Below are 20,532 nucleotides of genomic sequence, written 5' to 3' on the forward strand. Positions count from 1 at the left end.
TTGTAACATCCCTGCGTACCCTGATGATGTTTCTATCGTTCTCCCACTTGGCCTGCCCCTTTTTCCACATCCCATAAATGCCTTTCTTGAGTTTAAGATTTCCTAGGAGCTCCCTGCTCATCCATGCAGGTCTCCTGCGCCCTTTGCCTGATTTCTTCATCATGGGGGTACACTAGTCTTGTGCTTGGAAGAAGTGGTGCTTAAATATTCACCAGCTCTCTTGGACTCCCTTCTCTTCTAGAGCCCTATCCCATGGGATTCCTCTAAGCAGGTCTTTGAGAAGGCTAAAGTTAGTCCTCCAGAAGTTTAGGGTTCTAGTCCTGCTTGCTGTTTTGCTTCCCCAATACAGGATCGTGAGTTCCACCATCTCATGACTGCTACAGCCAAGGCTGCTAAGTAACCTGTAGGTAGGAATTAGGAGCCTGGGGAAGAGAGGACTGTACGAAGTAGCCAGGAGGGGATATACATGTATATTTTATCAAGTTTCCACCAGGTTTTATGATAAGGAAAATGAAGGGGGGGTGTCCATTCCTTTGGGGTTTTTTAATGAAACATTGGACATGCAGTGATTATTTGCTGGATAAGTATAATTAGTTTTCAGTTATCATGGAATTGTCATCCATTCTCTTTCCAAATCTCTGGCACTTTCAGTTGTGCAATCAGTGTCATGCTGAGTAATCTCACATTGGCAGGAGGTGAGAAAAAGAATTATTCTTATTTGTGCACCAAGGTTTGCATTTGAAATTGGACTAATGACACGGCTGGCTAGAAATTGTTTTTATGGGTGATGAAATGAACGTTATATGCATTATAGTTCTATCCAGCCCTTTGTGCAAAGCTTTACTTGCATGTTTTTGATCAGGTAAGTTGTGGTTAAGGTTGCTCAAGGTCTAACCTGAAAATGCTTTTCACCAAATACTGGACTTTGCAAAATGTCCTCAGCTTTCCAGTTGCGTTTCCATCTGACCAGGGAAGGAAATTGAAATAATGGAACTATGACTATACTGTACATAAAAGAGGGGGTTTTTTCTCCTCATGTATTAAAATAATTTACAAGTAGATCTGAGTGGAAATTGTGAATATGCAAGTTGTATGGACTTGCCTGAGGTAATGTAAAAGCTCAAGTTAGCTCTGGATTTGTGTAGATAGTGACATGGAAAGATGCAGAAACCCACTTATGGCTCTGTACTTGTTTGCACTATGAAGTTTAGTAATAGTTACCCCCTTCTGCAACTTTCAGATCCTGAATTGTAAGACTTTCTGGTATGTGTGAAAAAAAGAGGTGTCATTACGCTGACCTCCTTCCATGTCATTATGAGATGGACACTGTAGCATTGCAGAGGTTACAGCACCCAGAAGTCACCAGATAAACAGTAGCACAAGTTGAGAAGTTGTCTAGTTTTCCCCTGCCTTTTTCTTCTTTTGTTTTTACCTCTAAGTCTGGGACATAGGAAATGAGTGAACTTTCCATTGGCCAAGTAGATGAGCTTGAGTTTTTTCGTTATTTATGTGTTGTATCTATCCTCCTATAGGTTCCAAGAGACTTGAGAGAGTTCAGGCCTGAGCAAATGCAACTGAACTCTGCCATTTCCTAAGTTAATAAAATGTTGAATTATTGCATTAGCATACTACCGAGTTTAGAAGCTCCAGTTGAGTAGGCTGGTTTATCAGCCTTCTCTCAGTGCGTATTAACCGTGTGTCTCTGAGGACAGCAAGAATAAATACACCTCTACCCTAGCTACACATAGTTACATTATGTATCTCCTCTCAAATATAAGCCTTGGAAAGGTGCTCTCCTGTATCCCTGTTTTGGCAGGCCCTAAAACCTGTAGTGCCTGGGACACAAACTCCATAATGTAGTCCTCAAAAGACTGTTTTCAAGTGCTGCATTAAATATCACAGATGCCTTCATTTGTGAAATATATTTGCTGGTAGGAAATCACAGTTTGAGAGAGGGCAAACATTCCCAACCTTTGGATATGTGTTACCTTGGACTTTTAAAATAACTCTCAATCATAGAATCATAGAATGGTTTGGATTGGAAAGGACCTTAAGATCATCTAGTTCCAACCCCCTGCCATGGACAGGGATGCCTCACTCTAAACCATGTCACCCAAGGCTCTCTTGCTTTCTCACTCAGAAATAACTCTTTTTATTTTACTTTGGGGAAAAAGGTTTGGAAGAGGCTAAGGATGAGAAAACTGCGAGTAGAATTTTCTGTCTCTGACCACTTAGAGAAACTCCATGTGGATATCTAAAGCAAAACATTCCTGTAGACAGGCAAAATTCCTGGTGGGTCTCTGAATGATATACAGTAATCTAACCTGGAGCTTTCTGTAGCCCCTGAAGTTTCCTGAGGTGCATAGCTTGGTCGGTTGGATTTACTTAAAAATAAACTGCTGAGAGGGCTTTTTTGCTTTAGCTACTTTCAATGTGTTTAACTAACTCAGACAAGTAGATGTTTATTGTTTTGGCTGGATAAACTTGTGATGATTTGATTTTTTGTTTTATAACAAAGCTAGGAGATAACGAGGGGTCATTTGAAGTTTATTCCTCAGTGAATAATTTAGTAGGGAAATGTTCTATGAGAAGAGAGCTTTGCAAGAGAAAATTGCCAGAAATTTCACCAAATTGCTCCACAGAGTGATGGTCTCATCTGCTTCTAACCTCCTACCACAGGGCACCCTCGGGGCAAGTCAGCTTATAGAAGTGCAGGAAATGCAGAACTTCCCTCTGTTTGACTCCCAGGCGCTTCTCCATGATTTATCCTCCACATGGATGTCTGTTTTCTTTATCTCTGGTGAGCTAGTCTGTTTTAAAACCAGATCACCCAAGCACATGTAAATGTATAGGAACCCAGGCAAATAATGGAAAAGCTTAACTCTTATAATGAATATTACCTTATTCCTTTCAAGTTTTTGCTCCTCATGAGTTTTTAACAAGAGTCACCTACATTGACCTGGCACTTCTGATAGAAAGTCCCTTTGCAGATGTCTTATTTTAGTACCACCTGAGTTGTTTTTTGAGAATCTTTCTTTTTTGCCTGATTGAAAACTTTTGCAGAGTATTTAGGCAATATCAGATGCTTTATCTGGTAGAAAAAACTTTTAAACACAAGGGCAGTATGATGAACTTCTAAACTCAGCTTTGATTTAGCTGGGGAGGAGGGTGAAACCCCTTGCCATCTAGGTATATGATAGAGGCACATCATTGTCCGGGTCTCAAAAAGCGAGTGAACAAATTCAAAGAAGAAAATACTTGTAAGCCACTGGATACCAAGAGGCTACCTGTGGCTGACGAAACCCTTAAGCCGTATCTTATGAAGGCTTAGAGAATATCACTGTTCTTATACTCTTCTGCTTGCTGCTGATCACTGTTATAGAGACAGTGGATAGCACACTAGGCAGAGCTTTTTTCTAACTTGACTGTTCTTACATACATCTCTTTGTGAGCTATAATATGAGGCAATTCCTTCAGCTCACCTATTGTAAATTGGGTCCAGAGTGCTTAGAATTCATGAGCAAAAGCCACTGCTTCTTTAGCCTAAGAGGAGTTCTTGGAGCAGAGTTCTGCATCATTAGTTTGTATTGTCTTATTGAGGGTCAAAAATTGCTTTGAAAAATCGGTTTCTGGATGGTTAGGTTTTCTTATGACCTGCATTTTGACTTCTAACCTTCAGATAAACAGTGCTGAAAGAACAAGAGCTAGCCCATTCAGAGCTAATCAGGTATATATCCAGTAACATTAAAATGAAGGAATATACTTTCTGTGCAGGTTTGAAAAACTGAATGAAAACCAAACATTTTGAAGGGTGAAATTGCCAGCAAATTCAGTGTCATTTCTGCTCAGGGTGTTTGCTGGGGAAATAAAAAATCCCAGGGAAGTCACTGGTATGTTTTGGGGAATACAAACAACCTTTTCCCCTTCAGCTTGAGAGCCTTGTGAAATATTCTTACTGTGTTTGAGTCACAGTAGAGTTAATGATTTGATCTTAGATTTACTGTGATTTGTTTCCTGCCATGAGCTGCTAAGGTAAGCAATGCAAAAAGCTCACGGTAACTAACGCATTTATAAATGCAAGGGCACGTCCAGGAGATTTTTATTTGCAGATGAAAATCCCAGAATTTATAGAGTCTGTCTTAGTTACTATTGTGAAGAGGGGGAAAAAACCTCAGTGAACTCTATTAAAAAGATTGATGCATGGCTGCGAGAGCTCTTGACAATTGAGATTTCTCTCTGAAGTGTTATTTAACATATGTATGGCAGAAGAAATGCAGGGGAAGGAAGCAAATTTTCATATGCATTTATGAAGTACTTTGAATCTAGCAAAATAACAAATGGATTGAAACACAAATTCTGTATAGCTGAGAAAGCAAAACATTCACATTTTACAAAGCTAGAATTCATTTCCTAGTTATTTGAGCTATATGTAGGCTATATGGCTATGATAGCTGGGTCTGGTCAAACTACTGTGGTCACTTTTGATGAGACACTGGGTGGGACAAGACATTTCTGTTCTGAGCTTCCAAGCTGATAGGTTATATTTCCTGTGACCTGCAAGTTCCAGTAAAAGCCCTTTTGAAGAAAAAGTCTTCCTTCTTCTTAAGCTGAAATGTACCTTACTGGATAAGATTGTTGTCCTGTGGACCCGCTCTAATATTGCTTGTACATTGGAATCAGTTTTGTATAACACAAACTGTTTAGGTCGAAGCAGTAATTTCTGAATACTGTTGTGACAGAATCATAGAATGAACTAGGTTGGAAAAGAACCTTTAAGATCATCAAGTCCAAACGTTACTACCACTAACCCATGTCACTAAGGGCCTTGTCTACACGGTTTGTGAACACTTCCAGGGACGGTGACTCCAGCACTGCCCTGGGCAGCCTGTTCCAATGCCAGAGCACCCTTTCAATGAAGAAATTCTTCCTTATAATTTTGGTTTGGTTTCTCAAGCAATTCAGGTAGTGAAGCGCTCTGAAAGGTGACAGCCCACGTTTTGCTCCATTTTCCATCAATACTGCCTGGTGAGTTATTCCTCTTCCTCTTAGATGTTTATACCCTTCAGGCAGCCTGTTATTTTATTCTTCCTTTGCTGTTCCTTAGCAGGATCTTGAGTACTTTGTTCTCTTACATACATTAACATTCCTGATAATGTTAGTGAAAGCTTGAGGTCCTCAGTGGCACAGCAGAACATGCTCATGGTTAATTTTTCTGTGCAGATTAATCCTCTCTGATCTCCAGTAGTTGCATTTACATCTTTCGGTACCAACCGTCTCACTTGCAGGTAAAGAGATGCCTAAGCCTGAATTTTTTTCCAGTTACATATCACTTCTGATTCTGTTTTCTATGGCAGGAGCAGGTAGCCAAGACCTTTACACTTACGGACATGTGTTTCCCTTGTTTTTTTTAATCTTTATTAAAAAGAAAAAGTGTGTCTTTTTTTTCTCTTTTTTTGAGTTCTATTTCTATTTTCAAACTCTCCATGATCCAGACGAACTCAAGAAGCATTATGGGGGACTAAAAGTTGTGGGTTTGGGGTTTACAACCCAAATGTAAATGATAGAAAATGGTGCAAACCATTTTGATTATTAGTTGGGTTTTTTTCGTTTCTGTTCTCTCTCCTAATTCTAATGGCAGAACCTCCTAGCTTTTAGAATGCATTTCTCAGCAGCACTAAATCACAGTCCAAACCAGAACAGTTTTAATAGGCTGTGTTTAGTCATGTTTATGTATTTACTGCTCTGCTTTATTTGCTTAAAATGCTTTGACTTCAAATAATACTTACCTGTAAGTTGTGTACTTCAGGATTTCAGTTCAGCTATCAAGTCACCTTTACACATTGCAGAGAGGTGCAGTGTGAGTCTCATCATGTTACAAACAGTAGCTCTGATTTCATCAGAATTGTCAGTTAAATATTTAGGCCCCAAAGACCACTACCTCTTCTCCTGTAGAAGTAATGTCTTAGAGGTGGACCAATGTTCTCAAAGTCCTGTAATGGTCTGGGAAATATTCTTGAAGAAGACACCATGTCCCCTTGAATGATATTGATACTAATGACTTCCTGATGAGTTCTGCAGCAAGTGGATGGTAAAACACTGTAACACATTGGATTAGTAGTTGATGCGCGTGTATCCCTGGGGTTTGCTATGCAGGGTGGGTTGGTTAGTTGCTTTGTGTCAATATAGGTTAGTCAGCTGCATCTCCGACCTATCTGCCAGCTAATTTATGATCCATCCAGGAAGGCAGAGGTGCCACTGACTAAATCACTGTATGTTAGACTGATGTTGGTCTTGATTTCATTACTTAGCCAAGTGGGTAGCCACCATCTCAGAATATTTGCTTTCACCTTTTCGCTATATGCTTCATCCCAGTTGTTTCCTTGGCTTTGGAGGAGATAGTTTGACAGCCACCTTTATTTTGTAATGTTTTGTTCAGCAGTGTTGGTTGCAGATATTCTGAGACAAATGGTGGTAAAATGAAATGAGGCTCATCTAATATTCAATTGCATATAAGTTGTTCATTTGTTCACCTTGGCCACCTGCCCAGCACAAATAGATGCTTATTGTTGCCTAAATAAGTGACGCTGGTTTTAAACTGCTCTGCAATTTGATACTTACAAGAGTTCTGTGTTTATTTGCTGGCACAGGCTGCTCTAAAGATATTCAACCTTCTGCATTTTGGCTTCTGTTAAACTCATTACCTTGAAAAATAATTATGCAAATATAGCCCAGCATTAAATACAGGCAGGTTTTTATTTATTAATGAACAGCTCTGAATTTCAATTTCAGGGCATGCAGCTGAAAAATGGCTGCACAGGGTGAGAGATGGTGCTGCCTCCCCACCCATTGCTGCAACTGAGCAGCAAGCACTAGAGAAACAAAACTGTTCCGTTCTTTGCCTTGCCTGCTTATTGAAAGGAGGAGTGCAGTAAATTGGGCAGTAGATATCCAGTCACCATGGGGTTTGGCTGTGCGCACAATAGGCAGGCGCTGAACTGTATGTAAAGAACTTAACACATTGGGTTTTTTCTCCCATGAAAATAAAACAAAGTGAGCTGAGATAGAGATGTCTGAAAGGTGATTTGGTTGAAAAGAAACAGAGGCTTCCAACAGCCCCACAATAATTAATAAAAATCTTAAAGCTTGCAGGGTTGGACTGATTCTGATCTCTTAGTGATATTGATGAAATGTTGCCTTATTCCAGTGATCTGAGCCACTGTTTACATGAAATGAGAATTGGAGCTTTGCTTGGCTGTTGCACAGAACTGTGTACTGCAAATTGCATCTCTTAAGAACTGCTGGGTACAGAAGGCTGCTATTATCAATGGATAGCCAGGGGTGCAAAGGGATTTTATACAGCTCATCCAAATTGCAGTGTTACCTGTCTACAGAAAACTAAACTGAAAGGAGTATGAGATGGGTGAGCTTCTGGGGAACTATAGACCATCAGCAAAAACATGTCCTTGGAAAAGGTGTAAAATAGGGAAAGGGTTTAAAAAGCCATGAGGATTGAGGGAATAATTGGGCTTTAGACTCAGACATTTAGGTTTTTGCAAAAATGTAGCAGAAGTTTTCGATTGTAGGTGTTTTGCATGTGTGATGATCAGGGCCTTTTAAATGTTTCAAAATAAATTTCTCAAAATCAGACACTGCTATAATTGTTCAGTAGCTTTGAAAAGGCAAACTTCTCTTACTTGTAATAGCCTTTACTCCTACTAGACACTTCATTGAAAGAAAACTATGCTGTCAAGGAAAGACTGCAGAGAGATCCTGGCAAGAACATTAGAACATACATATTAACTGAAGCATCACTAATAGCTCACTGGCTAGCGCAAGACAGAGAACTAGGTACTCTTGGAGTTCAGATTTTGGCTTTGTTGCCTTTTTGTTTGGACTCTTCTTTATCACATTAGCCACCCATAAAGTGGGTAGAATATTACTACCTTGCAGCAACTATGCAAAGCTAACCCAGAGCTTCTCAAATGAAAGGTGCAATGGAAAAATGATATATTAATAATATATGTACCCAAGTTTTATTGTTTGCCTTAAGGAAAGTAGAAGGAGGTCCAGGATTTCATGGGCAGTATTCATAATACATGATTTTCCATAAATGGATTTGTTTTGTGCCAAAGGTAGGACACAAACATACAAAAGCACAGATGAGTTTAGAAGAGCTAGTAGTGGCCCCAGTCATATTTCCATTTCCATGTAAGTGGCCTACTTGACAGGACTGGGGCAAAGGGAGTTGTAAATGTGTTTAAATACATATATGTATATGTGTGTGTGTATGTGTACAAGCAAATATAGAGAGAGATGTGTATAAGTACATATATTTGTGTGTGTGTTTAAAAATACAGACAGCTAGACATGCATACCTGGTTGGTATGGCTGAAGTGAAAGAAAGGACCCATGCAAGATCATACCTGCACAGAGAAGGACCTTAGTTATTACTCTTGACTACTATTTCAACACAGTAACTTGCTATGGATACTGTTCAGTGGATCAGGGCTGCTGGGACTTCTGAATTGACTTGCAGCTACTTTTAACAAACTGATACTCTGCAACTCACATAGGTGACCTTCACAACAGTCAAGTAAACCCAGCCATTAAGTGCATAAAGAGATAACTGTCCTGCCCGTTGCCAATGTCTTCTTATGTGTGTATGCACAGTGTACTTTGGCTGAGTGAGGCTGAGACCGAAAGTGTCTCTGTACAGAGTAAATTACTTTGCGCTTTAAGACTATGCCAAGTGTGATGAGAGACTCCTGCAGTTCTTTGTGAACTGGTACTGAATGGTCTCATAAGGAAGAGTAATTGGAACGTTAACTTACAATGCAAATATGTCATTTATTTCCTTTGAGGCTGCAAAGGTCCCTCAGGTGTAATGGGGTTTATACTATATTTTTATGCGTGGCATAGCATTTTCCTTAGGTCTTGGTGTTACATCTGAAAAAAGACAAGCTAATGAAAAGGCAGAGGTTTATTATTATTGTTATTATTTGCCATAAAGCAATAATAGTCTGAACATTTTTGCTGCTAACTCAGTGGCAAATGGGATATTGCATAAGAAAGGATACACATTTTCCAGTTCTTCAAGGAAAAGAAAACAAAGGAATCCCTGGCTTTGTTCTTTGTTTCCCTATATGGGATATGCAGAGCAGCCTGAATGCCCTTCTGCTTCTTCCACCTGTTCTCGAGTTTTCCCAGGTTCATCTGAAGTGCTTATCTGCAAGTTGAAAACAAGAATGTATTAAAGTACAGAAGAGGTACATGTATTTATTATTTTGGGGATAGGATTTAATTAATGTCTGTTTTCAAAAGAGCTTACGACTTAACCACTGTGAGCAATCAAACTGTCTTATCTATGTTAAACTTTGGAAAGTCTAAATACTTATTTTGGAGGCAAAATGGAAATCAAGCTCTTGAAAAAAACTTGTATTGAAGGCAAGCAACTGTCTGGTGGCAAGCTTTACAATGATTAATATAATACATAGCCATTAGATTCTGGTGGCTGGTCATTTAGAGAAAAAATGTCAGGTATGACCACAGGATTTAGAAGGCCACATTGTATTAAAAGTCATTTTGCATTTGGCTTCCAAGGTAATTTTGCAAAATCTCATTCCAGAGGTTTAATTGACAAGAGGGTGATGAAAAGTTAAAAAGCCACAAAACCATCATTAGGATTGTTTCTGTGGTTGACAGTCTCAAGAGACAAGTTAAGGAACACAAAGCCTACTGGCATTGGTGGCAGGCCACTGTGAACAGCTGCTGGCTGCTGCTGTCATTGAGCAGGGGTGAGGGAACACCTCTTCAAAGAGTGGTAGTACTGACAGCAACTAGAGCAAGGATTGGAGAATTCCAGAATTTTCCATTCCTGGTTTTCTAACTGCATCCTTAGTGCTTCTCATTCCTCCTCCCATGGCAGACAGAGCCAAATCCTTCACTTGCTCTGTTGAAAGTCTCCAGGGAACACTGAATCCTTAGAGGATTCCTTGTCACTTGCCTCGTGGTACAGTTTAGCATGGCCTACCAAAGGTTGACAAAGCAGCTTTCAGTTTCTGTCATTCATCCAGGATCTTCCACAACCTTAACACCCACTCAAACATATCCCTTTACCCAGGACAGTGCAGTGTAATTCCTTCAACTGACTATTAAATTAGCATCCAGTTGCCAAAATCATGAACATCATTTGCCAGTTTAGACATTCAAGGTTAACCTGTCCTCTTGCTAGCTGCTGCCCTAGAAGTGCATCATCCAAAGCTGGTGTCATCTGTCAGCCCATATGTTAGATACTTTCAGGCTCGTCCTGAGGCATTAGGAGCCTATATTGAGTCACCTTTGTTGAACTCTTCTTGTGCAAAGAGATCATGCCATCTGTAGCAGCTTCTATGACCATATAACAAGGATGTAGTGGTACTTCCATGGTGTTTCACACACTGACAAATGGCTGAAATTGAGGAACCTGTGAGTCAGCTATAAGCTAATAGTCATTTTATTGTTCTAAGAAGAGAGAAGTTCCTTCACTCCTAAAAGAGGAGACTACGGTTTTCTGTTTTGCTTATGAGGGCTGCATAGAGACTTGTACTATCTGCTTGGAATGCTAAATAACACCCTATGGTTGAATAGCCTTTTTTGTGGGATGATATTTTGGGGCATCAGTGGCATGGCATCAGCTTTACTTCAAAGAATGTAGTAGCTGCTGTCTAACAAAACTCTCTGTCACCTTCCTCCTCTTCGTAGTTTGGTGCCTGGGGTCCTGTGAATTGTCACAGCTTTCACAGTTGCATTCCCTCACAGACTTAGTAACTGTTACGCATGAAGAGTGATACTGCTCTAAAACCCCTATTTAAAATCCAATGCCATATTTTCTTTTTTGAAAAGTTCTTCCAAGCTTTCTCTGTAGCGTAACTGGTAAAATAATGTGATATGCAAAAGGAAGAGAGGTAGTTACTTGTTAAAAGAAGATTTCTAAAAGCCCATCATACATGCTGTGCCATTTTAATTTGCTGTGAAACTCTTTACTTCTGTAAATTACAGCAGATGTTAAGTGAGCTTCTCTGGAATATTAATATCACTGTGCCGCATGCAGAAAGAACAGATTTCAGGAAAAATAAAAAATCACTATGTCATTCCAATGTGTTAGATAAAAAGAAACTGCTGTGCTCAGTGGTTTATGGATAGGAAGTGGAACAGTCCAGGAAGGTGTCATTTGTCATTAAAACTCCTAAACCCACAGTTTTAGGAGAAAACTGTGAAGGAGACTCATGTTCGAAGGTGTCAAAGAATATTCTAATTTTTCTGTTTGTTTCCTGTCTTTTAATGATTACTGCTTTGTTCTAGCATGAAAGCATTTGGATCTGATACTTAATGCTCTTCCTCTGTGTATTCAGAGATTAGTGCAAAGGCTGTCTCAGTCCTGAAGCAATATGACTTAAAGTGACTTGTCTGATGCACTCATGGCACAGCATCCCTGCTAGAAAAAATGAGGAACGTTCTACATAGGTCACGCACCTGCAAACTGAGCTAGAAAGAACAATGTATGGACAAATCCAGTGTAACTATTAGTTACAATATTCCATTAAACCCTTACTCATAAATACATGGGGTAAAAAACAATTGTGGAGGCAAGGAATTTAAGGCAGCTCTCTGAAGTATAGGAAGCATCTACAGTACCTTACAGATCTCACTCCAGTCTCCTTGGCCTCCTTTGTTGACAGCACGGACTTTAAACAGGTATTCTGTATTTGGATCCAAATTATGTATCTCCAGGTTCTGCTGCTGTACTTTGCTTAGCTGGCCAGCTAGTTGTGTCTGGACAATGTTATCAGGACTAGTTCTAGCAACTTCATAAAACTCTACCTCAAAGAAATCCACCTCTTCTGTGGGACAAGTCCAGTAAATCTGTGAAGAGAAAAAAAAATATCTGTAGTACACAATTATGTCCTCTTTATTTTTGCTTGTTTTAATTTTTGCTTTTTTTGGAAGCCCCTGTGCAACAGATTTTATTTTTGAAATGCCAGTGCAGCTGAGAGTTCAACTACAGCATGAAATATATGTGGAAGATGTGTAGTTTGTCCTCTTACTTGGAAAATGCTAAGCTTCCTTCTGGGAATTTCCTAGTACCCTTTTCTGACACACTAAAAGTAATGCAGGCTGACAGCAGTCAGCACTTTACAACATGCACTTAGGATCCTATGCAACTGGCATCCTGGCATCTATGCAACTAGCATCTAATGTAAAGTGAGGAAAATTACATGGATATGATGTTATCACATAGAAGGCCAAGACTGGGAAGGAATTATTTGATCTGACATGCAGATATTTAAATACAAACATGGTACATCTATTTCTTTCTGCACTGGAGCTTCCCATGTAACATATTTATATCACATAAACGACCCTATTGACTACAGTAGGAGTGTGATACAATTCAATCTCTGCTTCAGTTTATCTCAAAAGGCAAGTTTAAAATGCCTTGTCTTCTACAAATGCAATATTTGAACTGAGAGTTTAGTCTTGATTTCTCAAGCTTGTATGGGTTCGAACTCTGTAACAGCCTAAAAATATGAGTCTCTTGCATATACTTGGAATTTATTAATGGCTTACTTTGGCAGACCTTGAGTAAACAACAGTCTGGTATATGAGCACAGGTCCTGGGACTGGGACTGAGTCACTGTCTATAGGTTCTGGACTTGAATGTTTAACAATCTCATATTTTTTTTCTTTTCTTGGAGTTTCACAAGCTGTATCCTTGTGCACACACACTTCCTTACTCTTTGTAGGAAGATCGGAAGGGTTAGAGTTTGGTCTTCTGAGAGTGTCTTTTGACAGTACACCTAAATCAAGCAAGGAATTTGAAGATGGGCTTTGGAAAAATATTCCTTGCTTGGATACTTGAGTGCTTGAGGCACCCCCTCGAACCGGTATCTCTGGGTTAAAAGAATAGGGATATTTTTCTGCTTCACTTTCTGACTCCATTATGCCAATAAGGGATGGAACAAGTCCCTGTAAAATGGAGAGAATTTCATCAAAGTTGAGGTGAATTTTGCTTAAGGGATCTTCTCTTAGACGTGGACTAGGTTGGAAAATGGAAGGAACTGTATTTTCTATTTCTTTCACTAAGCAGTGTGCAGATTGCAGAAATACAACTTGGCTTTCCTCCTCAAGAGCCTCTTTGCAGTACTGAATAAGGCCATCCATGTATGACAGCTGGCTGGAGGTATAGTTTATGTAGTCTGAAATTTCTTTCTGTTTTTTGAGTTCAATGTTTTCAAGCAACTCCATCATCTCCTTTTCTTGTTGATGAAGAACCATATTTAGTTTTAAGAATCCATTTCTGATCTCCTTTCTTTTGGTGTCCTTATAGGTCTTGAATTTATTTTTTGACAGGATAACTTCCATTAGATCATTGTCAATTCCTTGGCGTACTGTAAGAAAAGAATAAAATCAGGTCAGTAGTTCCAAATTCATATTAAAATGCAGTGGTTACAAGAGGCAGAATGATAGATTTTAGCTTAAAAAACTTGTAGAATGCTTGGTAGAACATGGGACAGGAATAAGGATTCTGGTATTTTTCTCTTCTCTCTGCTGCTATTAAATCTTGTGGGAAATTGTTTGGATTAAAATATTGACATTGGGTATATAAAATTTGGCATTTACTTACTACTTTATTATTATTTCCTCATTCAAATTTATCTCCCCCAAAATGGGCTTGATAATTTGTACTTCATTACATGAGGAATCCTGAAGCTTAATTTATTGTAGCTTTATATTATCTTTGAAAATTCACTATGCCAGTATGAAATTAAAATGACGACAGCAAATGCGCCCCCATTATGTCTGTGGCTGATGGTATATTCCTCTGATGGCAGTTATGTGAAGGTGTGATTAATTCTTCTGACACTAAAAATTGTCAGCTGTAAAAGAACAGAATCAAACATACCAAAGGCTGACTGTACGTTCCAGAGCCATTCAGCTAACATTAGGAAGCAATGTCACATTACAAAATCCTGCACACATACTCTACATCCCTTTTCTCAAATTTAAGACAGTTTCAAATTGGAGAATTTAATGCTTCCAGCTTTTTCTTACTGTGCACGGTTCGCTTTTACCTCTCTGAATGTTATTTTCCATGCGACTTCGTTATGCCCCCAACATCTGTGAAGTTACGTGCAAAGATCCAAATTAAAAGAAATATGTAAAATCCTAGTGTTCAGCCCCTTAGTTGCTATGGATGCAGTCTTAGTTAAAAGGAGTGAATTGCTGTGATACCTCAGAAAAACATGACTGCTTTGCCTCTTAGTCAGCATGGGCATAAGCATAAAACTGACTGAGGATGGAGAATTCTTCTTCAAGCATATATTTCTGATTAAAAAATATTCATCATTTATCCTGCAGATGTAATTGGTGTTGATTCCATGCTGGGTCCTGCAGTATGAAAAGAAGGTTCCCCTCCCTTAATCGTAGAATCATAGAATAGTTAGGGTTGAAAAGGACTTCAATATCATCTAGTTCCAACCCCCCTGCCATGAGCAGGGACGCTTCACTCTACACCATGTCACCCAAGCCTCTGTCCAACCTGGCATTGAACACTGCCAGGGACGGAAGATTTAACACTTCTTTGGGCAACCTGTGCCAAGTGAAATGGACATTTCTGTTCCCATCCCACAGACAGATCCTTCATTCTCTAATAGTTGAGTCTGGCTCGTGATGCCACAGTTATGGGCTTGTTCCTTTTGTGTTTCTGCAGTGGGAACACACCACCTTTCTGACCCTTGTGCTGTGCAGAGAATTAATATAGCTTGTCAAGCTTGTGTTCAAGTTTTTTTCCTGAGGAGGCATGGGGAAGTGTGAAAAGCATCAGAAATACATACCTTTTCTAAATTCTTCAATTGTACCAAAGAGGGAAGCAGCCTCTCTTGAACACGCGACTCCCAAGGGAATAACCTTGTGATTGTTGTGCAGTGAGCTCTTGCAGATCCCACAGATCAGTTCATGGTCATCTAGGCAGTATTCAGAGAGGTCCGAGTTGTTGTGCAGTAAGCAGCGCCACTGTTCATTGTCATCGTGATGTGCTCTCGTTAAAATGTGGTCTTGAACGCTATACTTGTTATGACTTAAATACAGACATTCACTACAATAATTGATTCCACACGTTCTACATCTTTTGGTTGCCACTCTTCTTCTCTCCCTGCAACTTTCACAGTAGACTGGTCTTTCGCTGCGGTCAAATCTCCACCTCAGAAAGCCATGCCTGCGCATGTATTTCTTGGCTAGTTTTGCTCGGAGATAATTCTTCCTCAGCTGAATTTTATTTGTGTAGTCGAGGCAGTGTGCTTTGCTACACACTGGGCATAAGACGATATAAAAGTTTTCAGTTACTTCAACTCTGGTCTTGCTTTTATTTACACACTTCTCACAAATGCAGTGGTTGCACGGCAGCATAAGTGGTTGGAGAAACAGTTCCTTACAGATTGGACAGGAAAGCTGGTCACGGAAAGCGTGGCTGGAGACATTCCTTTCTGTTGTAATGACAGATGCATTATTCCTAGTTCTGAACCTAGGCATGACTTCTTTTGACCTAAATAAAATTGGAAAAAAAGAAACAACAAACAACCCTAAGAACTCAGACAAAAATATCTGAGTATTAGCATATAGACACAAAATCATAACATGAACAATTCTCCTTTGCATAGCAACTATCCTTTTATTCTGACTGGATACTTTGTTTATGTAAGGAAGAATCCTTTTTTTTCCTTTTCCTTTTCACAATTATTTCACTATCTGTTGAATATATAACAGACAGACATCTCAGTCATTGGAAGTCTGTGTGAATTTGTTGAGTTATTGCTGGTGGCCAAATGAAAAGAAGAATACAGTTCAGTTTATTACAGAGTGAAATGTGTATTGTCTCCCTGATTATTTTTCAAAATGGAAACAACAAATAACTAAAGTGAAGCATTTAGTGAAATTCAAACTAAACCCTTTATTTTGTTTCAGAGGGTATTAAATTATTTACAACTTTGGTAATATGTTTAGAATACTTTCTTTTTAATGAAAAATTAAGGCAATAAATGTCAAAATGTTTTTCTTTTGCATTTTCAAGATATTTCCTCAAGATATTTGAGGAATATTTCCTCAAGAAATTAACACAACTGCTTCACCATTTTCAAAGAAGTATTTAAGACAATTCTGCCTGGTATAATAACACACATTTACATATGATCATCCTAATTTTTAGTCATTTAAGAAATCACTCACCTCTGAATTATTTCTGATTTCTAGAATGAAGTAAACTTATTCTTAGTGTCAGTAGCAGCTTTATTGTCACTGATTATTTATATTAATTGCAAAGACTTTCAGGTGGGGATTTTATTGTTTTATTTTAGATATGCTTTTTCAGGATATGCTACTCCTTGTTCTCGTCAAATCTTGATAGTCCTAACCTGTCTCTTAGCCTGTGGACATTATCCTTTTAAAAAAACAATACTAATTTTATAATGCCTCCTTGAATATTTTCCATAGCCTTGACAAGAGCATCATTATTCAAGACGGACACCTTATTCTTTGGCCTCCATGGTCTGGCCCTCTGCAGTGCTTGCCTTTAGCATCCATGTTGTTACTGCTTTCCTTCCTGCCTTCTCTCCTCAAATGTTCAACCCTACTATCTGATTTTTCTGTCACTCTAAACAACAGTAAAAAGCCTAATAAACTAAAGAGAATAGAATTTTCTGTTGCTATGAAGATTCCTTCTGGTCTTAGAAGTTTACGTAGGTAGGAATTAACCTTGCATTTCTAGAGGTCTTGTCAATTCTTCTCGGTTTAGCCTGGAGCTCTTCTGATAACTGCATTTTTATCTTCTAAGACTGTTAGTATACCTTCTTTCTATTCTCTGTGTACCATTTCTTGAGCCTTTATAATTATTTGTCTCCCTGTTGTGATTATACCTGCTTACTTCCAATTCCAGTTAACAGCAGTTTTACTGCTCTTTTACTCCAGTTTTCCTTCTATCCTTGCTTGCAGCCTCCTTGCTACAAACACATCCCTGTTTTCCTCCTTGTTCTCAGTTTTTCTGTGCATCTTCCTTCTTGTCACTGTATAGGATTTATGCTGTGAGAATCCATACGCATTAGCCATTCATGGATTTTGTCTGGAAATCAGGTGGTCCTAATTACAAATGCAGTGATGTTCTGGAATAGTCTTTGACCCAGAGTAGTGAGCAGAAGATTTAACTACCATCAAGGTAAAACTACTTTCTCTGTTTCTCAGAAGAATGATACCCTGTGGTTATTCGAAATAGCTCCAAGAAGTCAACAGATGTATGTTTCTAAATCGCACACATCCATTAAGACATAATGTAAATTAGAACACACTAGAAATTAAAGAGTCTTTAACTACACTTACTGAACAAGTCCTGGTGTTCTTGACTGATACCGTTTGTTGTCAGACCTTCTGCAGCACCTGCTTTCATAATACTGACATTCTGTATTCTCTGCACTGCAGCAGCAGCAGCAGCATTTGCAGTCTGGGTCATTTGCACAAGAGCAGCAGCACCACCAGCAATTTGCATGCTCCGCGCATGAGCAGTGGCAGCACTGGCAAGTTTTGCCATCATATGGACATGGGAAACAGCTGCAGTTCTGCTCATTGGTAAACAAGAAGCGCCAACACAAGCAGCAATGTTCATTGGTGCTGTGGCAAATTTGGTAGTACCAGTTTAAACAGCATGGCCAGACTGAACAGGAATACCCGTTTTCATCCATCCCTCTGTCAAATACTCGGAAGAAAGTCCATTGATCATGTCAGCTGCTCTTCACACTACAGCATGAGCTCTGACTGTCGTATCAAGCTCTGTGCCATGGCAATGGGCTTCGTTCTAATCGGGGAGTGATGTCACAGTGAAATATTCCAATAAAGAGACAGGCAGAATTTTATGCACAGGAATCTGATACAGTGATTACATCATCTATACATCATGATAACTATAACTGTTCTTCCTGAATCCCTAGAAAGCATTTACATCATTCTTCATTAAGAAGGCTATTCTCTTGTTAGGACCACACGCTTCATAGGCATTTTGTTGGCTCAGCTGGGTGCTGTAAGCAAATCAGCTGAATCAGGCCCTAACCTGAGACAGTGAGAGGTTTCTCATCAGGCCTCTATAAGACTTTAAGCATAACTAGCACATGTGAAAGGACCTTACACTTGAGATGCATCTTGAAGCATATCTTTGTAACTCTCTTAGTTATTTTAAGCCCTTGTCTGCCAGTGTTTACACTCTTATGGCATTTGTTCCCCCAAGGCCTGAAGAAAAGAACTAGGCTGGGATTGTAGGTTCAGTGCTATTGCACATTTGATGTGGACTTGCCTCTTTTCCCACTGAGTCCACATGTGTTTCTTCCCCTTCCTTAAGCTGGCCACTCAATGCAATATCAGACATACAATTTCAGTTATTCTTTAGTTATTTTGTATGAGGCTCCTTTTTCTTTCATTTAGTTGATTTATTCCAAGATTTATGTAGCATTTTTGTCTATAGATATGGTAATTTTAAATAAAAAATAAAATAATGTAAAGAATACATGAATTTCCCAATATTGCATGCCTACTATAGTGCTTATATGTAAGTGAGTCGACTTGAAGGTCTTGAAGGTCTTAAAGGTCTTTTCTAACCTAAATAATCCTATGATTTTATGATGCTAAAAAAGAGCATCTCTAAGAGTTATCTGCAACTGACATCTCAAACAGCTTGTTCTCTTAGGTGAAACTGTTAAGGACAGTGATATCTATATAGTACATATTCAAGAATACTGACTTCTGATGCTGGCTGCTGTATTGTAACTAAGTTTTTCCAAAATTTAGCAATTCAACTTGTGTTAACGTGTAATGAGAAGTTACTAAGATAGGTCTTGACAGAGTTTATTGTAACAGCTCCTTGGAGCCTATTTGCTCAAAGCCTGTTCTACCTAGAGAAATTTTAATTCACTAATCAAGAGCCCTACAGACTGTAATGGCTGTGTCATTATGTGTAACCATTTACATGATGGGCCATAATAGGTTCTTTGGAATGGTTATAGCCTATTGTGTCAATTGGATTTTCACGCATAAGTACTAGATCTGTGTGCTGAACGGCTTTCCGTAGCATAACCTGGACCTTTAATGGATGTTATTTATTCCATGTGTCTTTCCAGTTTAATCAATGGTAATGCTTTTTTTATTATGCATATTTCATTTTGGGAATATTGAAAGGCTTTTGAATTTGATCATTAGAAAAAATGTATCCTGTGATGCTTGTCTGCTTTTCGTTTGCAAAACATGAATACCTGTGGGGTATTTTGAGGAAGAAAAGGTGAGGGAGTGAGGAAAGAAACAAAAATCATGCCTCGTGTCCCATGTGCTGGCACCTGGACAGTCTTTTCCATTTTGACATAATACAGAGGTTAGTAGCAACTTGTGTGCATATGCCATTTGCAGCAACACATTTATTTTTCTTGATTCTCTGTGAATTGTGTTTTTCCACTGAGTCTTGGACAACTTTGTCTTCTGCCCCATATAATTTCCAGAACTTATTTTCTGCTATATTTAGTGCTCTGGTTTTATTCTTTATCAAAACTACTTTCATCAACAGCCTCATTCCTGTGCTACTCGCAGTGTAAGTGGCCTTCTCTGTAATTCCTTGTAGGCATGCAGCCAGTTCTGATATGGTTCCATTTTATTAATATGTTCATTCTCTAGCAGATATTGAAAGATCAGATCAGACTGGCTGCTAGAGAAACTCAATTACAGGCAATAGCTGCAGACAAACTGACAGACTTTTAATAGTGTTTGCAAACACGTTCCTCCATGTCTATGTTGTGGTTTGATGTGGTTGTTGTGTTCACATAGTTCTCGTCATGGCCAGGGTGTGATGTGCCATACTCCACCTACAAATAAGCGTGACCCTGTAAGGTCAACCAGAACCCAGCTGTGTGAGAGAAAGCTACTTCCCTCAGCTATCAAAGAACTCAGTATAATGTTTTCTACTTGGCAATTCATCTTGTTCTGTTTTGCAAGATAAGCTGATTGTTGTCTTTCTTTTCTTTCTTCCCTCTTTTCCTCTACCTCCGGATACCTCACTGATATTTCTAATACTGATATTTCTAACACAAATTGAGATTGCACAGTGTCCAGAAAGAAGCTTGAAGACCGTATACTATTAGAGGCTTAACCCTTACTAATGTATGCAGTAACGCTACATAAATCATGGACTGTTATTTATAAAAGTACTTTTTCTTTCTATATTTACACAGGTCACAAGGACATGCTCAAATTAGAGAGACAGAAACTAATGAAAATAATTCATGATTTTTCTCTGTATTCTGTGCTCCTAATACAGCCAAGTAATACCTGACTCCATTGTTCTTTTGTATGTCTAATTGTATCAAAGATTTCTTTCAGTGTGTCATTTCTGTCACTTTCTATGTAGAAAACCAGCAGAAAATCTTCTGCTTTCAACTGCTCCTAGAGGTGTAAGATACACTTGTGAGTCAGAGAGAA

General features: G+C 38.9%; 1 protein-coding gene across 1 annotated transcript; it reads right to left on the reverse strand.

Moving 5' to 3' along the window:
* Nucleotides 1–9,139: 9,139 nt before the first annotated feature.
* Nucleotides 9,140–17,762, reverse strand: TRIM42 (tripartite motif containing 42). Its single transcript, XM_030494891.1, has 5 exons — nucleotides 17,404–17,762; nucleotides 14,874–15,580; nucleotides 12,607–13,427; nucleotides 11,669–11,901; nucleotides 9,140–9,221 (listed from the first exon to the last, which is right to left on the reverse strand). The coding sequence occupies exons 1-5, from the start codon at nucleotides 17,760–17,762 to the stop codon at nucleotides 9,140–9,142; spliced, it is 2,202 nt and encodes a 733-aa protein (XP_030350751.1).
* Nucleotides 17,763–20,532: the final 2,770 nt, after the last annotated feature.

Source organism: Strigops habroptila, chromosome 8, assembly GCF_004027225.2.
Source record: "Strigops habroptila isolate Jane chromosome 8, bStrHab1.2.pri, whole genome shotgun sequence".
In the NCBI taxonomy this organism is placed as follows: domain Eukaryota; kingdom Metazoa; phylum Chordata; class Aves; order Psittaciformes; family Psittacidae; genus Strigops; species Strigops habroptila.